Here is a 20,966-nt window from a genome sequence, read left to right on the forward strand (position 1 = left end):
CATATTTGGCTTGAACATCTGGTTTACCAACGAACTTTTAGACAACATTATGTTCTAATTAACTTTGCCATGCAAATGTGGTATAGGTAGTGTCACCAGAGTTGAGGTCACGAACACAAGAACATGTCATGTCATGACAGCGGGATTGTGACATTTACTTATTTATGCAATAAATTCTTCATGTAGCTCTGTGTGTCATTCACTTCAACTCTCGTGGCACTACCTGTACACAAAATGTAAAATTTAGGAGATAAAATCGAATAGCTGAAAAGGTCAGAAATTGACCCCCCCCCCCATTTAGGTCGATTATAGTTAAGAATTCTAGGACTGTTACTCGTATTCTAGTTTACCCTTAATAACCTAAATTAATGAAATGTTACTTTGGATTATTATTATATATACATATTTTCCAAACAAAATACATCTATACTGGATGAAATACATAACTGACTGAAAAAAATAAAAAAACCTGCATAATAGTGGATTGTACAACAAAAGCATAAAACGAGCCATTTTAACCGAGACGTTCATATAGTCAAGCCACTCGAGCCGGTACGGTGATGGTGGATAGATACGTCGAGGAGAAATGGGTTTAATGCTCGAGTTTTACACTCTGCTTTTCACTTCGATTGAGAGGAAATGAAATAGCAACAGTGGAAACAAATTGTTCACCTACTAGGTACTTACCTTTTATTTTTCTTGGATTGCTGTATAATCATTTCTTAGTTTTATTAATTTAATTGATTGATTTTTAGTTTTACATAAAATAAAAATTACTAAAAAATATAAAGAAACTTTTTTACTTTAAAGAATCTTATTTTACTTTTATACATAATTATTCGCAGAGCTAAACAAACAGACGGGAGGATAAAGCAACGTCATATGTTGCATCGTGAAGACACGCGTGATCGATATAATATATATACATGTGGATATACTTATATGCTAGTTGTTCGCAGCGAGCCTCAGTATAGCCACATATATGTTGAGATAGTGATGGCCCGCATAGAGTTTAGTGTGAATGGGGTGAACTGTTCGGGTAAGGTATAATAAATGAATATTTTAAAATAATTAGACCCCGCTATCAAATAAGCAAATTTTTTGAAGTTATTGGATGGTAGATATTTCATTTGAGACAAAAACTAATTTAGTGTAATGTTGACCTAACTTGTAGGGACTTATTTAATTAATTAAGTTTTAAATAAACTTTTTCATTACCTAATTGAGATAATTGTCAATGTGTTAATTAGTTTATTTTTTGTTGTAAATTTAATTTTTGATACATTTTTTTTTGCTGGCTGTACATAACCTACTTTGCATTACATTGTCATCTATTTACATATCCGTGCCATATTTCAAGCAGTCTTATCACTGGTAGGATTCTGAAGCAGCTTACTTGCGAACTCTAATACTGTACCTAAATATTTCAGGATTTATTTCAGGGCCATCGTGTAAAACCCTTTAGGTTAGGTTAGTTTTATGAAAATCCTGAAATATTTACAGTTTCAGAAATATTAAACAGTTGCGAAATGACAAGTTGCGAATTGAATCAGGTTGCCAAAACATAGTTGCGAAACATTAGTGACCCCTGTTACTCACTGCTTACTATGTAATATGTAGGTACTTACTTTGTGTCATCTTCACATCTGATACATTTGCCAAAGAAATCGTAACAAAATTGATTACGGAAAGGTTCCACCATGGTACGTTATTGAGTTTCCTCGAATGTAAATATACTTAATGTTTTAACTTAACGCTCTCAAACTCAATGTACGGACGTCTAAATTAAATAAGACTACTTAAATATATAATTGAATTTAATACAGTAGCTGAGCTACGAATAAACACTCATTTTGTTTAAAGTACCTACTTATACATACATAGGTACATATAAAAAGGATTATTCGCGATAATTCCTTTGGCTGTTTCATCAAAGGAACTATAGTGTTTCTTTCGCACTAGTTTCTTCCTAATAAAATTGCAACATGTTTACAATACAAAGCAATAATTACTATTTATTGAAAACCACAGGTATAGTAAGAAGACAAAAAATACAGGCACATAGAAATTTTCCGAGGTAGATAAGCAATATTCGATCTTATCGCTTTTGGGCAGTGGGCTTATTGTACTGTTACTGTACCTACTTAATAAACGTAGAGTAATATCTTGCTGAATATTATGTATAGGACCTACCTGCGCCATGTGAAAGGGTATATTATCTTATCATGTACCTAAACAACAATCTTATTAATGTCTTGAATAAAATAATGTACGTTATGCATTAGAAATACTATCGACATAGTCTCGTCCAAGTCATCTGCATAAAAAAACGGCCTTCAGTACTCTATCATCATAAGGCAATTATGGCATTGTGTCATTTTATATTTCTCTATCGTTATGGTAAACAATGTCAGTATGGGATTCTAAACTCGCACAAAATCTTTGTTCACAATGTCACGAGCAACTTATATCTTAGTACTTATACTGGTGGCCCAGTGGTTTGGCATAGGGCCGCTCAAGCAGAGGATTATGGTTTCAATTCAAACTAGAGCTCGCATTTCTGAAATGTTCGAAATTACATTCAAAAACCACGAACCACAGTGAAGGAAACCAGCACAAGCAATTCAATTGTGTGTGTAAGAAGTTCCCAATCCGCATTGGGCCCGCGTGGGAACTAAGCCCTCTCATTCTGAGAGGAGACCTGTGCCCAGTGAGACGTTCAGAGGCTGGAATGACGATGACAAATACTTATCGAAAATTGTAGAATAAAAGCTTTTCCTATACACACGAAAAGTCCTGCAATTCAGTTTCAGCTGGATGTCAATAAATATCGTCTCAAAGTCAGCAAAGCTTGTCAAGTGTTATGGGTACTAGGCAACGGATAAACATACGTAAATAGATAAATACATACTTAAACACACAAGACTCAAGCACAAACGTTCGTTTATACAAAATATCTGCCCCGGGATCGAACCCAGGACCTCAAGCTTCGTAGTCAGGTTCTCTAACCACTGGGCCATCCGGTCGCCCACTATACAATGGCTACATCATGTTAATATGGACCTGCCGCCATGTTCTTCGAGTCGTTAGAAAATGGCAATTTTGTTATCTCATTCTTCTTTGTCGTGTGTCAGAGCGGTCGTGGCCACATTTTATCTCATTACATGACATCAATTGCAATTATGCGGGAATGTATTATGTAAATGTTTTAACTATTGAATAAAGTTCTTCTGAATTAACATAACATATGGTTTTAAGTAAATAAGTGAGTTTAAAATATTATCTATGTATGTACTATCTACCTCTGAAACGTCTCGTTTCTTTACATTTAAATTTGAAGAACAAGTACCTACCACTACATAGTAGGTACACAGTGAAAATATAAGGAATGGTTTTAAGGTTTATGCATTTTGTTTTAAAATATATTTCTTCAAACAAATAAATAAATGATTGATAAAAAAAACCTTTTTTTTGCCTAGTGGACGAGTCCACCCCCCGCGACACGTCCCTCGCCGCATACTTGCGGTATGCGCTGGCACTGCCGGGCACCAAGGCGATGTGCCGCGAGGGCGGCTGCGGCGCCTGTATCGTGGCCGTGCGTGCGCGCCGCCCCAGCGGACGCACTGAGACCTTCTCCGTCAACTCGGTTCGTTATTAAGTAGGGTTACAAAATCAGTATAACATTTGGGAAGAAGAGACTCTCATCAATAATCATAGTAAAGTACCTACAGGCATAGGCGTGTATTGAGTGCTATCGCGTATGAATTCGCCGCTAGAGGAACTAGTGTAGCGAGAGGTCTCCGAAATGTCAATGTTGTTGGAGGGCCTATTTCCAACAGTGGACGTTCTACGGCTGATATGATATGATAATGATTACCTATTGTTTGCTTCGTCTCCCTAGTGTCTGGTGCTGGTGTTCTCCTGCCACGGTTGGGATATCACTACGGTGGAGGGCATAGGCAGTAGGCTGTACGGCTACAGCGAGATACAGAAGCGGATCACTGCCTTCAATGCAAGCCAGTGCGGCTACTGCACGCCGGGCTGGGTCATGCACATGTACAGGTAAGGATCATAGCTAAGGACCATATCTCACAATTTGTCCAGAGATAACAGATTTTTAGACTTTTCGGAAGATAACGACTGGATTTTGTAAATCCCAGGATTTTCAGAATGTTCAATAAAATATTTAGAGTAGATTGTTTATTTAGTAAAAAGATGGAGAAAGTAGCAATTTTCTTTATTCATATAGAGACTATTTTTTGTTGTGTATAGTGTTTGAGTGAAATTACGATTTTTTGAAGGCAAGCAGGTTTTTTCATTACACATGCAGGAGCTGAAGAGTATGTACCTAAGTGGGGCTATGAGGTCAGAAATAACAAGATTGTACTATGCAAATGTGATAGTTGTTTGAATACATACGAGGATCATACATTTGAAATTTCTTGTAAAACTCATAGGATAAGGATTGGCTAGTGACAAATAGGTATAAGTACCTATTAATAAAATGCGTCTAAGCACAGTGTAGCGACTTCCAAATACCTTCCTTATCTTAACTGGTCTATAGCACATACACAATGCACACTGTTTGTCCAGCAAGCAATTTCAGTCTCCAGGATAAAAACCTGACAATGGCGGAACTGGAACGCTCATTCGGAAGCAATACGTGCCGCTGCACAGGGTTCCGGCCAATCCTTGACACTATGAAGTCTTTCGCGATTGACGCGAGCCCTCAGCTGTGCCAAAAGGTAATCAGCAACCAAGGTAACCAGCATCAGTAGTTTAAGTAAGTGCTTGCCTAAACATTTCATGATTTACTTGCAACAGAATGAAAAAAAAAGAGGTTGACTGTCAGTTGACTTTATCCCGTTCGGTGTGGAGACCCTTGATCCGTGGAGTCCTAGAGCTTTATTAACAAAGATATAGCAACGAGGTTAGAAAACGTCACAGGATACCGATGAGCAGTAGGCTTTCTCGGATAAAGAATTAGCTTAGCTGTTCAGAAAAGGAACGCTACAAGCATCTTCGGAACCTTAGACTCCTTTATTTAATTGGTTGTATTTTTTTTTCATGTACCTACCTTAAATCTTCAAGGTTAATCATTGTCAGATTGAAGTGAAAATAATCGTTGATGATTAAAATTGTATCTGCAAAAGTATTTAACTTTTAATGATTCACGATTAATTAAGTAGGTACACTACAAACATAATTTACTACAGATTCTTTCAGTGATCATGTCCTGATCATGACGAGTATTTACATATATCTAATACTATAAAAGACCTTTTTATTTCTTGCTAGGTCAGTGACATTGAAGACGTAAATGTCTGCAGCAAGACCAAGAAGATTTGTGAGAGAAAATGCTCCATTTTCAGTGAAGGCAGCGATTGGAGTGTCGTCAGCGATGAAGATAAAAAAACAGATAAAACTATTGCTTTCAGTTTTGGAAAGCAGAAGTTCTTTAAAGTTTATGATGTGGATGAAATTTTTGAGATTCTTGACAAACACGGCGTAGATTCGTATATGTTTGTCGATGGGAATACTGGAAAAGGTAAGTAAATTGAATACAGTCCAGAAGTTTTAAAATTGTATACTTTAGCAAATGTTACATATGTCGTTGAAACACGAAGAGAAGTTGTAATAATAAACACCACAGTTAGTTGAGGCTAGGTAGAGTGAGTAGGCTGTTACTGAATCAGTGAATTACAGGCTTAAGCATCATGTGTGTACTTTCCATCTGATGAGAAACCGGTGAATCGCTGGTTAGTTGAAAAAATCTGCAGTGCATCATTCATATGTGATGAAGCTATGGTTAAAAGTAAATAAACAAGATGTGCCAATCAAAAAGAACGTTAGACAACTAAGTATCGTTTTTTTACAATTTTTCCAGGAATAGTAGAAACTTTCGAATACCCTCGCCTTCTAATTGATATCAGTAGTATCAATTCCTTGAAGACGTATGAACTTGATCAAAACCTAATTCTTGGTGCGAACATGGCTCTAGAAGATTGCCTGAACTTATTCAAAGATCTTTCTAAATCCAAAAGTGAGTTCACATATTTGGCTGAATTTGCCAAACATTTTGAACTCATTGCACATATTCCAGTAAGAAAGGTGAGTGATTTCATTGATTTAGGCTAGAGTCTAGCCTCTAGACAAAGCGTACCTAATCTTCATTATTCTTAATGTACCTACGTATTCTGAAAAACTATTACTATATTTTGGGTAAAAACAAGTTCATTCAACTTAATACGTACTTATTAGGTTTATCAAACATTGCCTCTATATATGTAGAGCATTTCTTAAATTATGCTATCAGACACAGAATTTACATAACAAGTTATATTCGTTACAAAATGTATACCTACTTTAACTGCTTAATACTTACATGTTCCCTTCTCTCTATTGTAAACGTGGCCTGAAATAGGTCGCTCTGTAGTGTTAAATTGCGTCAAATGTAAAAATTGAAATGGCTATGATGATTGTGCTGTTTTGCAGATTGGCTCCCTGGCTGGTAATTTGATACTGAAGCACTCGATACCGTCTTACCAATCGGATGTGTTTCTTTTGTTCGAGACGGTTGGGGCCGTCGTCATTATCCGTAAGTTAGGACCAGAAGAATAACCGTAAATATTGTCGTGTAGGTAGACTAGTTATAGTACTCATTCATCATCACGATCATCATCTCGACCTATATTTGTCCCACTGCAGAGCACAGGCCTCGTCTCAGAATGAGAAGCCTTGGGCCGTAGTTCAAAAGCAAGCCCAGTGCGGTTAGGGATCACACACACCATTTAGTTGACTGCAAGAAAGATGTCAGTTAAACAAAAACCTAAACAATATTTTTCCTCCATCCATTGCATTAATTTTTTCCTTTTTCATTTTTCCTGTTCCCCTTACATTCCCTCTCATTCTGAGAGGAGGCATGTGCCCAGCAGAGGGACGTATATATGATGATGAATCAGATAATGATGATTTTTCCTGTTAAACATTTTTCTGGAGAAATAATTCGATAATATGTTAAAATTCTAATTAACGTTATCTAAGCTCATGCATCTTTGCAGGGGAAAGTAACGGAACGGAAAAAACCGTAACTCTGATAGATTTTCTAAAGTTGAATATGCGAGGAAATCTCATTCTGAAGATCGTGTTGCCCCCTCTCGGAAGTACCCATGTCTTCAGGAGTTACAAGGTATGAAATAGGACCAGGCAAGTATGTAGTTTGAATGCGGCAAGTGAGACCTGACAGCAATGTAAAGCAAAGTATCCACTATTTTGCAACACTAAAAATCAATCCTGCAAGCAGCAACGTAAAATGTGCGAACGTTTGCGCCCATGTGATTGATTTTTTATATGTAAAGGTGTTTTGCTTTGTGGAATTGTTTTTTTTTTCAACGAAACAATAATCTACTTCTAGCTAATATTTTTCGGGACTTAAATCACGAGTCGACTCATGACCTCGGCCTCTGAAATGTGGTCGAAACGCTGAAGTAATTTTAACAATAAATAGTTCGTGTTTAAGTCCCGACCCGAGGAAATATTAGTTACGAGCAAGAATCGCGAAGGTTTTTAAAATATTATGTCTGCTTCTAGATTATGCCCCGCAACCAAAACGCCTTGGCTATTGTCAACGCAGCCTTCCTGTTTAAAATAAATGCTAAAACGAAAGTCATCGAAGATGCCGACATTGTCTACGGAAACATTTCTCCCACCTTCATCCATGCGAAAATGACTGAAAACTTCCTCAAGGGAAAAATTGTGTTCAACAATGTTATCCTGCAATCAGCGATCAAGATTTTGGATAAAGAAATTGAACCGAAATACGATCCTGCGCAACCATCGCCGGATTTTCGAAAGAAATTGGCAATTGGTTTGTTTTATAAGGTTGGTAATAAGATGTTTAACTGTTGCCAGCCATCTTGAATTTAAGTGAACAACGGAATGTATTATATTTGTCAGATTTCAAAATGAACTGCAACTCTTTCTTATTACTGGACTACCCGAAGGAGGGTTACGTTTTCGAGACAGTATTTATGTTTGGATGGATTTCAACATATGAGGTACAAATCAACGTACGTAAAAAGAGCTCCTGGCGATATACCTGCGCAGTGAGCGAAATACTGACTTAATATGGTATTTGACTATTTTGTATATGTTTTATAAATTAAAACTACACAATGCCTGTTATCGTATAGAAAAACAATTTTTAAGCTACCTTTACAAATAACAAAGTTATAAAGGTTTGAAATTCAAGATTAGACAGAGAAAGACATACTGGCATGTGACGTCACACGCTAGTACCGCCATACTTGCTGCATAGAGAAAAGCGTTTGAGAAAGAGACAGGTATATGGATTTTTCAAAAAATCACTATAAATCCAATTTTCAACCGATTTAAATTTTCTCTTCGCTAAATAGTATCTGTATGTCTATATTTGCATAATAATATTAAGATATGGCAAAATCAGGAGTTGTCAAATACCGTAATACGGCGGCGAAACAGTGGGGGAAGCGGGAGGACCCGTAGGAGCCAATGAGGAAGGTAGGAACGCGCGCTCGGCCGTCACGCCATTGGCTTGTTATTGACAGATGCACAAACGTATCCCCTCCACTAGCCACCCAGAGCTCTTTTTACGTGCGTTGACTTGTACCTATCGTTAGATTTGTCCAAACTGTCAGAGTGACACGAGTATACCTAATATTTCAATATGGCGTAACTTTTGTGTTGCCACTTTTGCAGCAACATCAAAAAAGTAAGAATTAAAAAACCTTTAAACATTACTGCCTCAAAAAACTTAAAAAAATAATAAAAACAAGAAGAACCTTAGAACTCTGTTAAGTAATTTAAGTTAAACTGTCGGGCCCCATCAGTGGAAATTTTTAAGCCAGTTACAATTTTGAATGGGTCCCGACCATTTGAACTATAAGTTACTTACTTCACATATTTAGTTCTTGATTCTTCTTTTCACATATAGTACTAGACTTTATTTATTATTTTTATCTTCGTCCTACCCACACACTTGCAGGAGACAAGGTCGCAAGCCCACCTGATGGCAAGTAAAAACTGTTTGTTAACTTTAATGTGAAATATTATGTTGACTTTTAACCGACTTCAAAAAAGGAGGTTATCAATTCGGTTGTATTTTTTTTATGTTTGTTACCTCAGAACTTATGAACCGATTTGAAAAAAAAATTTTTTGTTCGCCTAGGAATGCTTTCAATTAGGTCCCATAAGCACCAAATCAGGATCCTATGGAAATCGAGGGAACTCTTCAAATATTGTACTCGTACGAACGCCTATGGTAATTTCAATATATTTAGGAGTAACTCGTGCATTTGCTCTTGAAAATCATCGTTTGGTGAAGTGGAACTGATGATGAAGAGCAAATTTGACCAATGGCGAGTGACTACTCAATATCAAGTACTTCACGGGTTGAATTTTAATTACTTTACGCAGTTGCTAAGCAATTTAAGCTCATCGTAATTCATATGATGAAATGGAACGGGTGATGAAGCACAGGACTCCTCAATAATTAACGTCTCTGCACCAGAAAAAGCAATTTTTCGTAAAAGGTGACGAGCAGTTGACATTAAAGTATTGTATCTTAGATCTAGTAAAAAGCGTGAAAAAAATAATTAAAAATAGAACCGACTGCAAAAAACCATGAAAATAATTTTCTACCAGTCTGAAGTCGGTGCCTCAGCACGAGCCAGCAGGAGTGATTGAAGCCCAATATACTCGTATAGGTTGTAGGTGAGGTAGATGATTATAGGCCCACTCCTGCTGGCTCGTGCTAAGGCACCGACTTCAGACTGGTAGAAAATTATTTTCACGGTTTTTTGTAGTCGGTTCTATTTTCTGCTATAAATTTTTCATGTTTAATTAATAAGCAATTTCAACGTCGAAAGTGTCGAAAACTAGCCCAAAACGTCTGTAGATTATATATTTTTGTGTCCTAAGTATCCATATTATTATGTCGCCCAACTTTATCATCCCATTATACTTTTACATTTCCGTCCGTGTATGTTTACAGTGTACATAGATGTTTTTTTTTTTGGAAACTTTACACAATCTGTATCACGTTAGTGACTCAGTAATATAAATTAACTTAATTTAAATGCTAATTTACTCCAACGCACTTATACACCTTTGCGAAAAATGTCTACTTTTTAGGGTTTCGTAGTCAACTAGGAACCCTTATAGTTTCGCCATGTCTATCCGTCTGTCTGTCCGCGGCTAAGCTCGAAGACCGTTAGTACTAGAAAGCTGTAATTTGGCATGAATATACATATCAGTCACGCCGACAAAGTGGTAAAATAAAAAAACTAAAAAAATTTTTTTCGTGTACCTCCCATTGACGTAAAGTGGGGGTGGTTTGTTCTCGACTTTTTCTATAGTGTGGGGTATCGTTGGAGCAGCAGCCTAAGGTATAAAATATACCTAAAATTGGAAGATTCCGTACACAATACGAAATCCTTAGAAAAATACCTATTACTTGATTTTTTCGTAATGGTTACGGAACCCTATCTTGGGCGTATCCGACACGCTCTTGGCCGGTTTTTAATTTTTTGCTATCGAAGCCGAATAATTACGAGCGGACCCTACTAAAAAATATTACAAATGAAAAGGTTTCCTTACAAGAACAACACCTACCTTATTGAGTTTTTTGCCGGAATCTTCTCAACAGTGGTTTTTCCGAACCGGTGGCAGATTTATTGAGATTTATAAAGTTTTCCTTATAGCAACCTTATAGCCTAAATTGAATGAAGATAAAATATGTTATCTTACTTTAACTTATTTTTTCTTATTGACTTTCAGGTAATCCTGAACATATGTCCAACCAGCGCCATCAGCCCTCGATACCGTTCAGGTAGCTCCTTGATCCAAAGACCTCTTTCCCACGGCACCCAAGAATTCCAGCAGGACCCCTCCCTCTTCCCTCTAAACCAGCCAATTCCTAAGTTGGAAGCCATCATCCAGAGTTCTGGAGAAGCGAAGTACACTAACGATATACCTTCGCTACCAAGGGAGGTGTTTGGAGCCTTTGTACAAGCCACCATCAATAATGGAGAGCTGGATACGGTGGATGGCACCGATGTCTTGGTAAGATTAGAAAATTTTCATGGTCTTACTTCAGAAATGTGGTTTTTTTAACCCGCGACGCAAAAAGAAGAGTGCATACGCTAATGCTAACGTTAATGTCGATAATGGCAGCTCTCAAACGGATACCCAGTTTTGTTTTATTGTTATCGATGTATAGTAGGTTTTTTTTAACATGAAAGCGAGCTGCCTTGCGGTAGATTTTAGCTATGTTTCATTAAAATCATCATAATCAAATGTCGGGGTTTTTCAACTTTCTAAGTATTTTAGGTTTTAAATATAATAAACGCCCTTATCACTTTATTAAATTATGCATGTTTTTTTAATTACTTTTATTTTTTTATTTGTGTCGTCTTCACTTCACTATTGTACAATTGTACGAATATATATATTATAATATATTATATAGCTTTACCAGTAAATAAAAAAACAACTAACAAATCCTTTTCATACCATGAATGCGAAAGAAACTTTGTCTGTCTGTTACCACTATAATGCTTAAACCGATGAATTTATGAACATGAAATTTGGTAAGAAGATAGTAAGGCACCCTGGGAAGGACATAGGACATAGGATAATTTTTATCCCGGATCAGGGTTCCTATCTCGTGGGAATATTGAAAAAGAAGCTTGTGTTAATCTCAAGATTATCTACGTAACTTTCATTAAAATCCATTTTAGCATCAGAAAGTTACTAGCACATAGGTACACGCAAATACATACGCACATGCATAAAAGTTGACATAGGTAATAAATATTAGTACCTAGACAACAAGGCGTAAGCGTAGGTACCCTAAAAACTAAGTGTTACTAGTTCACTGAGACCTCAGACTGAGACATCTAAATTAGCTCGACTAAAAAAGTATAACCTTGAGTCTGGTTTTTTACACAGACTGGAGGCTAGACGGCTGAGATAACATAATAGAATTAAATATTAAGTAAGTACTTCAGTTAAACAAACACATTTAAAAAATGTTTAAGATTTCGCGTAGGTAATAACAATTTTTTTTATTCGACTGGATGGCAACCGACCAAGTGGGTCTCCTGATGGTAAGAGATCACCACCAACCTAGGGCTTAAGGTGGGATATCTCACGTGCCAGTAATTTTACCGGCTGTCTTACTCTCCACGCCGAAACACAACAGTGCAAGCACTGCTGCTTCACGGCAGGATTAGGGAGCAAGATGGTGGTAGCAATCCGGGCGGACCATGCACAAGGTCCTACCACCTGAAAAAATAAACTTAAGTATGTAATTAAATTGTTTGTGTATCTTTAAACAGAAATAGCAGCTGTAATAATATTAGCGATGTTTCGCCACAATAATATAATGCAGTTATAGATAGGTACGAGTAGGTACTTCACTAACACGGCAACGTCAATACTTTAGTATATTTTTCTCAAAAATGACCGTAAAAGATTACAGGCGCGTTAATTCATTATTGTCGAGCTAGGCAAAAAAAATATTTTTCTCAAAAATGTCCGTAAAAGTTGACATTATAGTCTTTACATATCAGAAGGTGAAGTGCATATAGTTTATGGTCAGTGAAAAATTAAAAAGTTAAAAAGATTGCAGGTGCGCTAGCTCGACAATAATGAATTAGCGCGCCTGCAATCAGTCACATTTTTTTTAAAGTTAAAAAGGCCATGGAAATGTTGGCACAAGTCGTATACAGCCAAGTTTAATGGCCGGTATCAGATATTTTGTTGGAACTCCGGACTTTTTCTATTGGGTCTGAATAGCTTGTGGTGTTTTCGGTGGAAAAATACACCTGCAGTTTATTTTTAATGAAAAAATGAGAAAAATAGTGGAATAAAATTAAATTTTACAATATATTTTGAGAAAAAGTTTATTCTATTTCAGAACTATTCACCATTTTTGAGAAAAGCTTTATATTAGTCTCGGCTGGAATAGCAATTGCTGGCTTCGTATTAGTTGGACTCGCAAGCTCGTCCGTTTGATACTCATACTCAGCCAGCAATTGCCTACTTCCAGGCCACGACAATAATCTACTAATGATACTATATAATAATATTATATTATATATGCGCGTAATATTGTTTTCCAGCAAAACAAAATTACTTTCAACTTGAGCTCTTATCCTATACTTACATACGTACGTCCCACTGCTGGACACTGGCCTCCTCTCAGAATGAGAGGGCTCGGGCCGCTGGACAATATTATTACTGTATACATTCGTAAATATACACAGACAAGCTTTTGCCCGCGGTTTCGCACGCGAGGGATTCGGTTACTTTGGGAACTGTGCATTTTTCCGGGATAAAAAGTAGCCTATTGTAGTGTGTGCGCCACACACACTCTCCCAGTATGTATTATATAATAGGTGTAAGCCATACAATAAAGGCAGTATCTACTCTTCACTTGTGTTTGACTCAACTCCCGATATTACATGGCGATCCTGCCAGGATCCGCTGCATCGTGCGGCGCTGTCTCTCTCTAGCCCATAAACTACCTGCCAAAAATCACGTTGATCCGTCGCTCCGTTTCGACATGAAAGACGAACAAACACACAAACACACGCACACTTTCGCATTTATAATATTAGTATGGATTTTAAAGTTCAGATATGGATGGTAAAATTAGCCTAAATCCATATTCTAATACTTAATTACTCGAATTCAATTACTTTAAAATCGACAGAAAGTCTCATGATGATTCATATTTAAGAGATCTTAAAAAAAATATTCCAGAGTATTGATGGGGTAGTTGCCGTCTACACCGCCAAAGACATTCCCGGAGTCAATTCTTTCTCCGTCCCCGGTTTCCAATTGCAAACCGAAGAAGAAGAAATCATAGTTAGCAATAAGATTCTATACTACGGCCAACCCGTTGCTATAGTGGTGGCTACTTCAGAAGAACTAGCTAACAGAGTAGCAAAGAAAGTCACAGTGACGTACAAGAATGTGAGCTCATCAGCTCCAGTATTGACAATTGATCAGGCTAAGAAAGATAGCAAGAGATACGTTCCAAGTGACGCTAGCATAGATCCCAAAGGAAAAGGCGATAATGTGAAGAAGGTAGTGAAGGGGGTGTACGACATTGAAGGGCAGTATCATTATTATATGGAGCCAGTGACGTGTGTAGTGGTGCCACTGGACCAGGGTTTGGAGGTGTATGACTCGACGCAGTGGATGGATTTGACGCAGCGGGCGATTTCACGGTGCCTAAATATGAATGAGAGCGAGTAAGTAAAGTAACAATCATTCTACTCGTAACCAAGGCCACTACAACGTGGTTGATACTTGGAGTTAATTTTAGCATTTCCCCGTGTGATTAGCTGAATGTGGTGAAGTTAGAAGTTTTAGATGAGACAGTTAAGAATTACCTCCTTTTCACGATCCTAGAAATTGGAATTTTCAACTGTTACCTACGCTCCTTATTACCAACAAAAGATTCACCTAACTTTGTTGCATTTATTGACATTGTATATTCTATTTCTATTTTTTTTGTATAGATTTGACGATGCTTTTGTGTGTGTTTTTTATGGCATGTGTTTATAATGTATTTTTTCAAAAGGTAATAAGTAAATAAATCTATCTATCTATCTATGGAAAAGCATCTAAAAAGCTCTGAAAAGCATCCAGGCCACAAGAAACCTTTCATTTTCCTGTCCAGCGTCCACTTGAAAGTTCGTCGCATCGGCGGCGGCTTCGGCGGCAAGATCAGCCGCAACACGCGCGCTGCAACTGCGTGTGCGCTGGTCGCGCACAAGCTTGATGTGCCGTGCCGTTTCATAGTGCCCATCCAAACCAACATGGCCATTAGTGGCGGAAGACTGCCGTGCCAGTGCGAGTATGAGGTGAGTCTATTGTGCTTGGGTGCCCTGTGGGCCAGTTGATTCAAGTCTTACGTACCTAAGTAGAATTTTCGTAGTTTTTGACCTAAAGTAAAAAAGTAGCTGGTAGCAAAGTTATACTCGTATTGCTAAGAAACAGTAGGTACATACTTAATTTTTTTTTATTTCCTCGGCAAACCCTCGTAGTTTAATCATGGTACTCGACCACAGGTATAGATTAAACTAGATAGCGCAAACACCTCAATCTGTATGAAAACCAACCGTGTCACTTTTTTATATCTACTTTGACGTCTCAAGAGCGAATTAGCGTTGTGAATTCCCCGATGTTCGCGCAAAATCCATTCAAATGCGCCGCCCGCCCGCGCCGTGGGGCTCAAGTTAGTCACTAGTCATGATTAGTCAGTTAGTGGTCAGTCTTTGTATGAGGCCAACCTCGACGTTTGGTCGGGGTTCGGACACTCGAAGTAGATGCATTTGCGTAATCTAGTGTAATCTATATCTGTGTACTCGACATTAAGAATCCATATTGTATAAAGTGCTTTAACAAACGCCATTCCCCTTAGATCGGTGTAGATGACTACGGCAAAATCCAATATCTGGAGGCGACGGTAGTTGAAGACAACGGCTGTTCCAACAACGAGAACATAATCTCCTACATGATTTCTGGTTTCAAGAATTGCTACAATGCTGATTACTTCAGCGTCAAGACCGCTACAGTCACCACTGACACGTCGTCCAATACTTTTGCTCGAGCGCCAGGTGCGTACTTCATTATCGTCATAATAACTGAAAGTGACTTACAATTCATCTGTCCATTTCTGAGGGAGTGTTTCCCTTTCCAAAAGATCTTCATGCTTGGTTCACCTTATCAATAAAATTCTTCATTTGTAGGTAGGTATGCTATTATAGGCTATCTTCTCTGTTAAGTCATGTCTCCTACCTATGTATGTACCTACTGTGATATGATATGACTTATTACGACGCGAAAAGGCTTGATGTTACAAGTTTTAATCCGAGCTTCATATTTCAATATCTATTTTACAAGGTATTTCATTTAGAAGGTTTTTTTGTAGGTACTAAAAATGGAATGTATTATTTATATTAAATAAAGAAAAATAAACTTAACACTATTTATTTATTTTATCTATATCTGTTTTTTTATATCTTTTAGGTACTTCTGAGGGCATGGCTTCCATAGAGCATATCATGGAGCATATCGCCTTTGTTGTCCAAAAGGACGCGACTGACGTCCGTATTGCTAACATGCGTACAGACGACAACGACCTCCCATCATTAATCGACATGTGGAAGAAGGAAACCGACTACGACAAACGTGTCAAAGACATCCAAGCTTTCAACAAGGCCAATCGTTGGATGAAAAGAGCCATCAAAATCAACATTATGAGCTTCCCCGTCGAATATTATGGAAATTATTCCGCCATGGTATCTATTTATAGAGGTGACGGTACGGTAACAGTAACCACAGGTGGCGTAGAGATGGGACAAGGCGTCAATACTAAAGTAGCACAAGTAGTCGCATACGAATTGGGTATACCTTTAAACCTAGTGACTGTTTTACCAAACTATTCCTTTGTAGCAGCTAACAACGTATTTTCTGGCTCCAGCATAGTCAGCGAGAGCGTGTGCTACTCCGCAATAAGGTCGTGTACCACTTTGAAGAAGAGGTTGGAACCCATACGGCTTAAGTTGTCGAATCCTACTTGGTCTGAGCTGATCGCTAAAGCTGGGGAAGAAGAAATAGATTTGACGGCGTCTTATATGATGACGGAGAAGGAAGAGGATTTAAAGAACTACAGTGCGTTTGCTGTCGCTATTTTAGAAGTGCAGTTAGACGTCCTAACTGCGAGATTTGAGATCGTACGCTGCGATATTCTCGAGGACGTTGGATTGAGTACCAATCCTACCATAGACATTTCACAGGCAAGCCAGAAACTTTGATGCATTTAGTCCCATCTCGTAGCTAGATTTAGTGGCCAACTGCGAAATGAGAAACATAATCCCGATCGGAAGGAATTATTAAGTCCCATCTTGTAGACCAAATTCAACTACGAGATCTGAAAAACAAGACTAGAATCGACATTCCTGAATTCGTATCTACCAAATCTGGCTACGAGATGGGATTAAAAAGCCTTTGATGATATTCGATAGACGTAAGAATAAAAATAATACTAGATTTTTTTAAAGTAGGTATAAATATTGATAACATTTTCTGTAGAAGCACATGCATTTATCAGAAAGGACGCCGCGCCGCTTATCCTGCGAAGTCTTGGCCATAAGATAAATGCCCTTAAAAGTTATCGATCCTTATGATTTCAGGTGGAGGGGGCTTACGTTCAAGGGTTAGGCTACTTCACCACCGAGAAGCTGGTTCGCGACAAGCAGACAGGCAAGCTGTATGCTAACCGTTCGTTGACGTACCACGTGCCGCTTGCTTTGGACATACCGGCGGACTTCAGGGTCAAATTGAGATTTAATTCGAAGAATACAACGGGTGTTCTTGGCTCTAAAGGTTAGTCATATGTGAATTTGTAGTAGATACCTACTGGACTGATTGCATATAAAGTGTTTTTTCTTTGCACTGTTTTAAAACCCTTCTTGATACCCTTTTATTTAACCTTTTTTTTTTCAAATGAAATATTTTTTATTGTAGACTTTGGGTAGGTACATCATTGTAGATAGTTGTTATAATTAGGTATTTTACAAACGAACCAACATAATCATCCAGTTTTTTGTAGTGGGTTTAAAATTGTCCTTTGTCTTTCAGCTGTGGGCGAGATGGGCATATGCACGGCGCACGGTATCACTCACGTGCTCCGGCAGGCCATCTACGAATCACGAGGGGATTCAGGATACAATTGTACGGAATGGATCAACATCGGTGAGTTGACAAAAAATATGATGAATTTGACCAGTGCAATGCATAGCGCATTGGAGCGCCTGGTTTACTAACTTCATACAAAAAAACCATTAGCTGCCATCAAATATAGTGGAGTTTTTAAGAAATGTAATGTTTGTTTTACAGATATCCCTTACGACACTGAATCCATCATGAAAGCATTGGACGTCAAATTAGAGGAGTTCCTCATAACAGAATCTCTTCATTCATAATGTTTTAAAATAGAAAAATATCTGCTCGTATATTATCCAAAATAACCAAACGTAAACGATATCAGCTAAAAGAAGTAGACTCCCATAAAAAAGAATAGAGAATTTGAAAAAAGAACGAAATATTTGCATGCAAAATTGCTGCCATATAATCCCCCAGTTTACACAGAAAGTGGCACCCTCGTTTGATTTCTATTCTTTTATAAATGTGAAAAATGTTGCCATATTTTACGTCATAAGTGTGCCATTACCTACATAGACAATGGTGGCCTCATTTGTTTTGTCTTTCGTTTATATTTATGTGTGAGAGCTTACATACATTTTGCAGGTGGTAGGACCTTGTGCAAGGTCCGCCCGGATTGTTACCACCGTCTTACTCGCTAATCCTGCCGTGAAGCAGCAGTGCTTGCACTGTTGTGTTTCGGCGTGGAGAGTAAGACAGCCGGTGAAATTACTGGCACTTGAGGTGTCTCATCTTAGGCCTCTAGGTTGGTAACGCATCTGCAATACCCCTGGTGTTGCAGATGTTTATGGGCGGTGGTGATCTCTTACCATCAGGAGACCCACTTACATTTATGTTATTTTTCCGCAGCGCAAAGTTTTTCTGCGATCATGTTTTAATCAATATTAGTGTGAGTAACATAAAATGTGAATAATATGAATTTTTATTCAGTGCTAACAATCAACGTTAATAAATATTTATAAAGGTTTAATGAAAAATAAATAGTTTTATTTCATTAATACACGTTTATTATCGCATCGTCAAACAAATTTAGTAAATCACCATTACACCAAAAATTAGGCCACGATTATTAGGCCTCTAACAAAACCAATGTAATAAACTTAAAACAACCAACCGAATCCGAAATAAAAACAAAATTAATAAATAATTAAACAATAGATTAATTCTATAAAACAAATTATTCTTAATTTTATGAAATTAAAAGAAATCGTCTTCTTTAATCAAAATATACACTAGTTATTTTTTACACATTCATACCAACGGTTGAGTTTAGTGTATACGCAAAGAGTGCAATATAAACTATTTAAATACAATAGGACATTTATGTTGAGTCGAAAACATACATATAATAACGTCTTGACGTAACTTAAAGTTCATGAATACTTTACACTTTGGTACCTTGTCACTGTATGCCATCTGATAATTTTATACAAAGGTTCAAACACGAAAATGACTGCGACAAGGTAATTAAGTGTAAATATATCTTTGAGCTCCACTGTACAACGCACCTCTGCACGAATTAACTACTACCCCCTTATTCATAGTTTCAGATCAATTATGACAAAGGTTGTCTATGTCTAACAAAGGCAAATGGCAAAATGACAGACACATACAAACTATGTTAATAGCTTATTAAGTCTTTATGATGAAGGGGGTCCATTTGGCCTTGTATTATTGTTTCATACTACTAAAGCTGGTAAGTATTTAGAATGTTACAAACGTTCCAAGAAGTAAGATATCTTAACTTATGTACACATTTTAGCGGAGACTTTTAGCTGATAGGGCCACTATACCGGGTGTTTCCTTAAACAAGGACAATAAATTAATATAAAGATACCTTATCGTAAATGTGACCACATAAATATGGTTTTGATGTCACTTCTGTTAAACTTTGTATTTATATTATTTTCTGACAAAAAAGCAAATATATACGGCAAAACAAAACGAGACGCCTGGCGATGTCACAATGATGACTATGATATTAAAGTTCAGCGGAAATCTACTCTAAATTTTAACTGTGGAACATTTGTGATTGTGTACAGTCAAGGGCAAAGATATCGACACGGCCAAAATTACGAAAATATGTATACACGACTTTATGCGCTTAACATTAAGGCCGTGTATACATATTTTTGCAACTTTGCCCGTGTCGATATCTTTGCCCTTGACTGTACAATATAAAGATTCATCACTTACATCATTTATTGTTTCTATTAGGTACAATCAACACCCGGTATGAATGAATTACATTATACAGCTCATTGTTTTCGGAAAGTGGATGAAGGATTCAATACGGTATTTGACCACTCCTAATTTTGCCATATCTTAATATTACTATGAAAATATAGATATACAGATAGTTTAGCGAAGAGAAAATTTAAATCGGTTGAAAATTGGATTTAAAGTGTTTTTTTTTTTAAATCTATACTTATACCTGTCTCTTTCTCAAACGCTTTTCTCTATGCAGCAAGTATGGCGATACTGGCGTGTGACGTCACATGCCAGTATGTCTTTCTCTGTCTAATCTTGAATTTCAAACCTTTATAACTTTGTTATTTGTAAAGGTAGCTTAAAAATTGTTTTTCTATTCGATAACAGGCATTGTGTAGTTTTAATTTATAAAACATATACAAAATAGTCAAATACCATATTGTATTTGTTCAACATAGTCCGCTTTACGCCCTTATTCATAAAGTCAAAAACTCAAATGAATCCGCGTCTGGCAAACGCAAATATCGAAGTGAGTTATAAAGACAAAATAATGTTAAGATAAAACTTATTCGTTTATAAATAAGACAGGTAATTTTTTGCTTTTATTTAAAGCAATATAAAAGTCGGTCAAAAGAAGATATTCTTCATGATATAAATAGAAAATATACTACAGCAACTGAATGAGATACAGCCTGATGACAGACGGACAGACACTATTATTTTAGTAGTCCGAGAACTAATCTAATTAGAAGCCATTTTTTAGCTTTTAAATAAGACCGTTTTCTGTATGTATGCTGACCAGTTTTAATATACGGAAAAATCTCAAATTTCAAAATGTGATGGAAATAACAGTTATACTGGCTAAACCATTTGATTCCTGACCCACCCGTAGAACGTTGTCACGGTAAGCGTCATAATGAATTCCCTTGTCAAGCAAAGCAATGTCACTATAACTTTCTCTAGGAAAAGATTCC

At 37.1% G+C, this 20,966-nt stretch overlaps 1 protein-coding gene across 2 annotated transcripts; it reads left to right on the plus strand.

Moving 5' to 3' along the window:
* Nucleotides 1-964: 964 nt before the first annotated feature.
* On the plus strand, nucleotides 965-19,822 carry LOC141429563 (uncharacterized). 2 transcript variants are annotated; one of them, XM_074089921.1, is made up of 17 exons: nucleotides 965-1,039; nucleotides 3,480-3,646; nucleotides 3,902-4,062; nucleotides 4,607-4,745; nucleotides 5,299-5,548; nucleotides 5,888-6,111; nucleotides 6,496-6,598; nucleotides 7,062-7,189; nucleotides 7,591-7,881; nucleotides 10,816-11,100; nucleotides 13,807-14,300; nucleotides 14,732-14,915; nucleotides 15,476-15,671; nucleotides 16,084-16,853; nucleotides 17,250-17,442; nucleotides 17,698-17,811; nucleotides 17,956-19,822. In XM_074089921.1, exons 1-17 carry the CDS (start codon nucleotides 997-999, stop codon nucleotides 18,039-18,041), a joined length of 3,828 nt encoding a protein of 1,275 aa, XP_073946022.1. In that variant the 5' UTR covers nucleotides 965-996; the 3' UTR covers nucleotides 18,042-19,822. The 2 variants fall into 2 exon arrangements, with proteins under 2 accessions (XP_073946022.1, XP_073946023.1); XM_074089922.1 differs by having other exon boundaries at nucleotides 1,001-1,044.
* Nucleotides 19,823-20,966: the final 1,144 nt, after the last annotated feature.

Source organism: Choristoneura fumiferana, chromosome 7 (assembly GCF_025370935.1).
Source record: "Choristoneura fumiferana chromosome 7, NRCan_CFum_1, whole genome shotgun sequence".
Classification (NCBI taxonomy): Eukaryota; Metazoa; Arthropoda; class Insecta; order Lepidoptera; family Tortricidae; genus Choristoneura; species Choristoneura fumiferana.